The 9,254-nt window shown below is 42.6% G+C and overlaps 1 protein-coding gene across 2 annotated transcripts in view; it reads left to right on the forward strand.

Moving 5' to 3' along the window:
- Positions 1–9,254, forward strand: part of STK38L (serine/threonine kinase 38 like) — a 45,996-nt gene that overhangs the window by 22,918 nt on the left and 13,824 nt on the right. For both annotated transcript variants that reach the window (XM_042890181.1, XM_042890182.1), the window contains exons 2-5: positions 4,219–4,363; positions 5,775–5,826; positions 7,069–7,191; positions 7,762–7,845. In XM_042890181.1, coding sequence (XP_042746115.1) covers positions 4,230–4,363; positions 5,775–5,826; positions 7,069–7,191; positions 7,762–7,845 — 393 coding nt within the window. In that variant the 5' untranslated portion in view covers positions 4,219–4,229. The remainder of the gene's footprint in view (positions 1–4,218; positions 4,364–5,774; positions 5,827–7,068; positions 7,192–7,761; positions 7,846–9,254) is intronic.

Below are 9,254 nucleotides of genomic sequence, written 5' to 3' on the forward strand. Positions count from 1 at the left end.
CTGAAATGGTGGATTTTTGTATTGTTGGAGGGAGGGAGGCCTTTCTCATTGAGACGTTTGCCTGTTCACAATCACTACAGTTCCAATATTTGGTGATGTAAAAGTGATAAGGTTTTGCTGTCTACTCCACATCCCTGTCCTTCTGCTACATTTTTGCAGGATGGGAAGTATGGCATAAGGTAATAAAGTGCATTTCTTGACATCTTGTAACACGTCTGGATAAGTAAAAATAGCCTCTGAAATTACCAAGGGTGATAATGCATGTGCTTCCTTCCTGGCAGGTGATACCTTTATGCCTTCCCTGGAGCTGAGAAAGCTAGAGGCTATGTGCAAGAAACTTGGACTTTGTATTCTTGTCCTTCCTGATTAGAAGGTGACCCCAGTGAAGGGCCAAGTGTTTCATTTTGGGGAGACTAGCTCTCCAGGTGCTCAGTTTCTTCCATTTTTTCTTTTCTGGGTTTTTAAGTGGAATTAGTTGCTTCCATTGTTTTGCTTTAATTAACCAGAACCTTAATCTACAAGTCTAATATGAAACCACTAATGATGGGCTGTGGGAACTGCCAAGAAGTATCCTGGTAGGATCGTGAGTTTTGAGCCACCAGTCGCGCAGCAAGAGCTGGGCATGGAATTTTCAACAGTGGAGGCACTGCTAGAAGAATCCATTAAGGCTTTGACATAGAGCTGCCACGATAGATGGAAGCTATCCCATCTGGGGGCTATGAGTTTGAACGGTTCCTCTGCTTTTGGCAGCTCAGGAGCCTTGTCCCAGGGTCTACGCACTGTCTCCCACCCATTATAGGGTGTTTTTTTTTGACATTCTTTCATCCAGAGCTTGTGGTGTGTCATTTTTTTCCAAAGTAACAGGCCCTTTGGAAAGAGAAGTCTCCAGCCAGAAGAGCTTCAGCCAAATGCAGGGTGGTTAATGTGACCTTCTCATGGTGCAGGGAGTCTACTGCGATGCTGGTAATGCAGCAGGAGGAGAATGCTGCCATTATGCAGATAGCATGAACTTGGGTGAATTAGTCATTTTTTTTGAGGGTATTTCCAAGAACTATGGATGGCACCTTTTCAAAGTGTTCCCGTTAATCTGATGAGGTCAGTAAAAGGTTCCATTTTGAAGCTGCTGCTTTCTGCTTCTATCCCCTCAGGTATCCTCTGTTTTATAAAGCCCATATTTAGGGATTTCGATTACTTTGTTTTGGGGTTTGTTAGTGGAAGTAGAGAGGTAGGAGGAAAAAGGATGAACAGATTTTCTCTGCTGAGCTGACATTGTATTTTGCAGAGTACCTTGGGTCTCCCACCACCTCTGCACTCCTTTCCGTTTAGTTTGGGGAACCTGGAGAGCTCAAGCGCTTTCTGCTTTTACAAAGCTTTTTTTCCCCACAGTGCTGGAGCAAACTGGTGGCCACTTGGGTACAGGCACCAACTGCAACGTGAGCAAAAGTCTACTGGGTTCTTTCTCATGCAGCCCTTCTGCTCTGGTGGGCATGTAGTGTGATGTGATACTGAGCTCAATATGAGGTCCTGATCTGTTAAATAGCTTTCTCTGAGTTAAGTTACTGGTTGGGCTGTCTTCTACGTTTTCCTGCTCTACGACCACAGTCGAGTTCAGCCCCGCTATATATAGCATGGTGTGCTAGTGCCAGAATTGTTATCTCCTTTTTACAGGCTTAATAAAATCAAGTGACTTAGGTTTGCTATTTGGTAACGTCTGCATTTGTGAGTATAGGAGCGTGGGGAAAACAAATTAACAGGAAACGAAATTGCAGTGTTATTTTATCCTGCTAGGAATAGAAGCCACGCAAGTGGTAAATAGCCTGTTGCCTGCTGGTGACAGGTCCTGCTTTACCTTAAGGAAGGTTAATCTGTTCCAAGCTTGGGTTGATGCTACGCTAACCCAGGCGCTCTAAAGCAATCAGGAGGTGAGATTTTGCTTTATCAGATTGCTTTTTGAGCACACACAGATGCCAGCGTGTGTTCAGCAGTTGTTGTGTTTGATTGGATTGGATGTTATCTACCGACTGCTGGTTCTGCTCTCAAATACCTGCTTTCTATTTATCTTTCCCCACCTATCAAGGAAGAGGGAGAGAAGGCTACTGCCCAGTTCTCTAACTTTTGAAATAGTGTCCAGTATGGGGTTTGTGCTCATGTGGAAAATATAACCCCTGAATTTCTAGTAAAGATTACTGATAGCTGACAGCTCTCATCTTTCTTTAGTAGAAAACTGCAGGGGACAAAAGAATGATTAAAAAAAGAAAGATCTGTGTCGCCATAAACAGTTGTAATGCTCTTAAAACCTCTTTGTGTGTTTACGTAGAGATACATTTTCATTCTCCAAACTCTGAAGTCTCTCACACTCAAATACCCGGCTAAAATAATGTCCATCTTATGTTATAAAAAGCCTTTATGTGTGACACAACAGCTGCATGTCTGACAACAAGCATCTTATTGTCACACCAAATTCAATTAAAAATCCACAAGTTTAAATGCTGGCTTCACAGTAGCTGTCAAATCCAAAACAAATCAGAAAAGCACGGCAGAATTAAACTGTTCCTGTGTGATGGAAAGATGCAAATATATTTCTCGTATGAAACTAAAATTTGAATTCTTTCACCTTAAAAGGTATTAAGCTCTTCCTGAAGATCATAAACCTAATTTAGGATTTATCTTCCTCAATATCCTCTGGTAAAATAGAAAGGTTACATAAACAACTAAAAGGAAGAGCATTTACTTCTGTGCAGTTTTCCATTAAAAAAAAAACAAACAAACAGAAAAAGCCACCTTATCTTGATCAAACCAACACTGGGCTGAGGTAATTGTGACTGCCCTTGCAGTGGGACAGCAACTCTCCTTGTGTGCATCAGCCCAAAGCCAGGTGAGGCACCGATCCTCCTAGGACAAACTGCATTGTTTTTAACCTAGGTCACCTGCAAGGGGCTTACGACTACCCTAGGATGCTTTGTCCAATATTACAAGGGTTGTTCTGGCACAATTTAGCTCCTCAGATTTCAGATGGAAAGGCTGCTGTCTTCAAGAGCTTTACATTTTCTTTTTTCCTCTCTCTTACCACTTCTTAAAGGTTTAGGAGCCAGGTGCCTTAACCAAGAAGAGCTTTATCTCCAGAGGTTATGTATTTGCAGCTGTGTTTCAAGTCTGCTCTTCCAAGAGTTCACCCAGAGTTGCAGAGCCCGTACATGGGGAATTCTGTAAAGCATGGGACCTGCAGGAACCTCCTGTTGGGTTGTCAGCACAGCACAGGAGTTAAGCTGAAATGCTGGCTACATAATGCACTGCTGGTGGGGAAAGGGTTCTGTTCTCCATGGCTGGCTGTTACTTCAAAAACAGAACAAGAAACATAAGTTTTCCATTTAAAATAGTATGAGTCCTTGCACCATGCCCAAGGAATGGCAGTGAAGCTGGTGAGGGATCTGGAGCACAAGTCTTATAAGGAATGGCAGAGGGAACGTGGACTCTTTAGTCTGCAGAAGAGGAGGCTCAGGGGAGACCTTGTTGCTCTTTACAACTCCCTGAAAGGAGGTTGTGATAAGGTGGGGTTTGGCCTCTTCTCCTAAGTAAAAACAGTAAGATGAAAGGTAATGGTCTTCAGTTTTGTCAGGGGAGGTTCAGGCTGGATATTTGGTAGAATTTCTTCTCTGAAAGAGTGCTGATGCATTGGAACAGGCTGCCCATGGAGCTGGTGGAGTCGCTGTCCCTGGAGGTGTTCAAGAAGTGTGTTCATGTGACTCTGACGATGCAGTTTTGTGAGCTGCTAAGATATTCTAAGATATAAATTGGTTATTTTATATTCTTCACCTCCCCTCTGGATAGGGTTAGGGGTTTTCTTCATTTACTTTTTCATTTTATCTCATGGCCTTTTCGTCCCCTGGGCTGTGCTTGAGCCTACTGGACAAACATCTTCCTAATTTGTGGCTGGATGAGCTGCCCAGAGCCTGCATAGCTCTTTGCTATGATTCACCCTTTGTTTTGCCAATAAGTTATTTGTTTTAGAGAGTGGGTAGTGAGTCTTGCTAGCTGAAAATACTTTTACAATGCTTTTTTTTTTTTTTTTTTTTTTTTTAATGTGTTTTCTTACATATAAAGAAAAGTGCTTTTCCTTGAAATCTATAGCATCTAAGAATTTGGAGATGGATGGTGGAAAAGAGGTGTGCATGTGTATGTTTTTCCAAGTGCGTAATGATTGCCGTGCTCTTGTTTCAGTGTGTGTTACCATGGCGATGACTGCAGGGACCACAACATCCTTTCCCATGAGCAACCACACCCGCGAGAGAGTGACGGTGGCCAAGCTCACACTGGAGAACTTCTATAGCAACCTGATTATCCAGCACGAGGAGAGGGAAACCAGGTACCCACTCTGCTTTCACTGCTCCCCGGCACTTCTCGGCTGGATGTTGGTGGTGGGGCACCTTCAGCTCTGTGAACAGAGCAGGTCTCAGGAGTTTTTCATGGTTGGTAGTGAGGAAATGGTCACCTGTGAACATCTCCTGCCACTGCACCAAGGAGTCCCCAAATGACTGAAGACCTCCACTCTTCAAATTCTCATATGATTTACCACCACCTCTAATTATTACTACTTTGTAGAAACCAGTAGGCACGTGGTCTCACTTTGCAGCTCATGTGGGGTTTCCAATTGTGCCTGTGGTTTTGGCAACCTTTGATTCCTTCATGTGTGCCACAGGGAATAAACCCTACGGAGGCAGATGCTGCAGAGCTGCTGATGCATAGGTACTTGTTTCTGTGTAAGGCAGTGGCTTGTGGTGTCTGTTCATGCTCTGCGGCACTGAGCCCCTGCCAAGACTCGTGAAGTCTGCAGAAAGGAACATGTGGGAAGTAGAAAAGGAAGAAATGGATGGGAAGAAAGAGTTTTAGGGGTAACGTAACACCTACTTCTACATTTCTCCTGTGTGGCACTGACTGGTGCTCTGTGGAAGGGAGCACGTTAGTCATCCCTGCTTTAGCTCCTCTTATTGCTGCACAGTTCAGCCTCCACTGTGGTGAAGTGCTGCTTGAATTAAGTGTCAAAGCACTAAACACTTGATTATAATGAATGTTGTGTTTCAAATTGTCGTCACCATGTGAAATTATCATTCTCTTGCTAATATGTTTTTAATTGAGGGGCTTTCAGTTAAGCAGCAGGGTTTCCCACTTCATCACATTTAGTCATTATCCCATGCAATTGGGTTGCCTCTAGTTAGACAGATAGACTGTCTGCAGAGGGCCTTTAATTTAGGGGATCCTGCTGCACTTAACGTAGATAAGGCAGGAGCAGCGTGGCACCCAGTGTTGAAACTCGCATGTGCTACCAGTGGGCGACCAACTTCATGAAACCGCATCTTGAAGGCTATACAGAGGCATCTTGGGATGAGCAAAGAGAGCTCCAGGAGACATGCTGGCTCCCTTGCCACGTGTGCTGTCACCCCCACCTGTGGGTTGCCCCAGGCTTTGCTGTACACTTGGTACCACCCAGCATGGCCATGCACCATTTGTGGAGCCCAGGAAGAGTGAGCCCTAATCCAGGCAGGGTGCTGGGAGGAGGGGAATTCTGCGAGCACATAAGTATGGGCTTAAATTTGCTTATACGTTTTCAACATATTTAGAAGTGAGTAAATGTGTGGAGTTGGCAATAAGTTTTCATACTTCTGTTTGAAGCAGATGCTTTGGTATCTCAACTAAGTAGTCTGTAGTGCTATGGTATGGGGTGTTTGGTTGTTTTTTATATTAAAAATAAATAAATGTCTTGTTTTTCCTCTCTGCAGGCAGAAGAAGCTAGAAGTAGCTATGGATGAAGAAGGCCTAGCAGATGAGGAGGTAATACTACTTGAGTAACCTTTGAAGAGATTGCTTTGCTTTTTGTTCGTATTTCTGAAAGTTGGTGTTTGAGTTTATGAAAACATTAGCTGGCGTCACATTAAGTTTATATTGTGAGTGCTGCTTTTGTGAATAACAAAGAAAGCTGTGCATATGCTTGAATACGAGGCTTTGAATAGCTAAGGTGCTCTTCATGCTGCTTTAATCACTATGAAATATATGACCACAGCAAGGTTATAACATTATAACATTTTTTACAAAGTTTAAAACTGTGAGATGTGTAATTTGATGTACAGATAAGGAAAGGATGAGATGCAGTGGAAGAACTGGGTAGAAAGCAAAATGCGGAACTGTTTTTTTTTTCCCTTGATTTAAACAATAAAACAGGTGCTTCCTTGTTATGCTTGAATATGGGCACGTCTGCGTACTTTTCTGAGGCTGACCATTTCATTTCTGCCTGTACTGCATCCGGAATAGATAGTGGAATAAATAGTGACAGCATCTTAGTCATTTCTGGTCATTTCTCAAGTTTGTGGGGTTGATGTAACTTCTGGAAAGAGAGGAAGGCTAATGTGGATGTCTGATGCCATCTTGTGGTTTCTAGTGACACTGTCATTATACAAAATCTGTCATGCCTGCTTTTTGAGTCACGTTAACAGCCTCTGAGATCTTGGCATCTTTGGGAGCATAGGCTGGCATTCATCTTTTCTCAAGGTGAATCCCTTTGTTTTTATGGGACAAAAAATATGGCAGGACTGAGATAGATCATTCTTTCAAATGCAAGTATTTTTCTGCAGTAAAATAAATGGTTTTTGTTATAGGATAGCATAAGTTGGATTTCTGCTGCCTGCCTAGGTTCCTTGTTGCCTGTCATTGCTGTGTCTGCTGAGGTGCAGGTTTTACCTTGTACTGTTTTATGCTGCTCAAAAACAGAGTCCTTGCCTTAGCTGGTGACTTTGGCGTTTGAATTGATGGACTTTAAACCAGTATGATTTTTTTTCATTGATTTTTATCCCTGCTTCTCTATATCCAAATAACAACCAGAAATAAAACGAGATGTAGGCCTGAGGCCTCTCTATGAATGGCTGTGTTTGTGCGTCACACTTTGAAGAAATTCAGGAAGTTTTTCCCTTTCACACTTTCCCTGTACCCATAATGAGAGACAGTGCTTCACAGGAAGAGTGACTATCTATCTTGACTTTCTGTAAGATGATTTGAATTCTCATGCATGTATTTTCTCAGAAAAAACTGCGCAGGTCACAGCATGCTCGCAAAGAAACAGAGTTTCTGCGACTGAAGAGAACAAGACTCGGCTTGGATGACTTTGAATCTTTGAAAGTCATAGGAAGAGGAGCATTTGGGGAGGTTTGTGACTCTCTCCCTTGAACGAGATATTAAAATTGGATTGAAAATTAAAAGGAAAGATTTTAACTGTAGAATAAAAAGTTTTGTTTCAGGAGAACAGCTATTGGAATAATTGTGCATGCGTAGTGAGACCAGTAGTGAACTATGAGCATGGATTTATCAAGGCCTGTGGAAAGGGTCTTAGTTTCTCACAGCTTCATGTTAGCCCCAGCTGATGGTGCTCGTGCAGCCCACCTGAAATGGAGGATTTGCTGCAGTACAGCTCCACTCCATAAAAATCCTGCCCTGCATTACGTGATGGTTGTTCCTGTTCCTGAATTGTAGCATACACAATCTCACAGCTACCTGGACTCCTGTGTGCCTGTTAACAACGATTGCTTCAACTGTCTGTTCATCATTTGTGTTGGCTTTGTACACGATGTGGAAATACTCCTTTATCCATATGTTTTTCAATATCTAAGAGAAGAACCTTTCTGTGCCCCCCCCCCCCCCCCCCCCCCCCGAGTTTAGAGCCTTCTATATTTTGTATGGGGCTAGGTGAGACTGATTGGGTTGTTTTTCTCATTAAAGGTACGTCTTGTTCAGAAGAAGGATACAGGTCATATTTATGCAATGAAGATACTAAGAAAAGCAGATATGCTGGAGAAAGAACAGGTTTGTGTTGCATAAGTCCCCTAGATTTCAAAGTTACATGGTGTAGAAAATTTCCAGAGTTGTATTTGGTCATATTTTCCAATTCTATGGCCCCCATAATCGAACTGCAGCCCAAGGCATTTATGGAGTTGCTATGTGAGTATAGAGTAGTAGTTAAGAAATAAGGTCATGTAACATCGTTTTGAAAATGTTTTATTTACAACTGCTTGGAACAGTGATCAAGATGGTGTTTTTTTCTTCTAGTCTTTTCCTTTACCAATGCATGTCCTGTAGACCTTAATCTGTAAAATTACATCTCAAAGAAAATACTTCTTGAAAAGCCGAAGTAAAAACTGAGAATGCATGATGTTTTCTTTTGGTGGTCAGATCCCAGCAGGTGTCATGTTATTCATTATTTGGCTTTGTTTTTCTTTTGTTTTGCTTTTTAGTTGGATTTTTGTTTATTTGCTTTTGCTTTCTAATCAGGAATTCATTGTAAATTCCCCAGTAGGACACAGCAAGCTCTTTAGCACCACAAAGAAAAAAAATCAAGTGTAGATGTCTCAAACAAAAGTGTAGCTGGAGAAAGCTGTGGTTATTTAGCCTTGAGAAGAGAAAGCTCCAGGAAGACCTCACTGTGACCTTTCAGTACCTCAAGTGAGCCTATGGGAAAGCTGGGACGGGACTATATTCATCAGGGAGTGTAGTGACAGAGCAAAAGAAAACGAGGAGGAAATTCTTTATTCAGAGGGTGGTGTGAGGCAGTGATACAGGCTGCCCAGAGAAGCTGTGGGTGCCCAGTCCCTGGAGGAGTTCAAGGACAGGTTGGATAGGGCCCTGAGCTGCTGGATGGCAGCCCTGCCCACCGCAGAGGGATTGGAATCATACGATCCTTATGGTTCCTTCCAACCTAAGCCATTCCGTGATTCTTCCTTACCTATCCAAACCCCATGTTCATACTCTATATTCCCCTGTACTGGTATTAGTACCTCTACTTACTTTTTATCCTAATACAGGGTTTTTTGTCTTGCAACCCTGAGCTTTAAAAGTAGGAAACGAAAGCAGTATCGTGTGCCCCAGAGGCAGGATGTGTGTGCCCCACTGGCTGAAGCCTTGCCCCCATTTCATAACCTGATGTGGCAAAGAGGCTCAGCTCAGCCACTGCATTTAGGCTGGAGCTGTAAGCTCCTCTGGGGAGTATTTATCTGCTGTAACTTCCATTGCCAGGTTTGTTCAGTGGGACATATCACAGGATGCAAATACAAGAAAAGTTACAACTTTCAAGAGTGTTGGCACTTGGACATTTTTCTGGCTGCTTTTTAAGCAAGTTTTTAATCTTACGGCTTGTAGCTACGTTTGGAAATGGAAGAATGCCGGGTGGAAATATATATATATATATATATATATATATATATATATATATATATATA

Source organism: Lagopus leucura, unplaced genomic scaffold (genome assembly GCF_019238085.1).
Source record: "Lagopus leucura isolate 7727_CA_CO unplaced genomic scaffold, USGS_WTPT01 Super-Scaffold_100159, whole genome shotgun sequence".
NCBI classification, from domain to species: domain Eukaryota; kingdom Metazoa; phylum Chordata; class Aves; order Galliformes; family Phasianidae; genus Lagopus; species Lagopus leucura.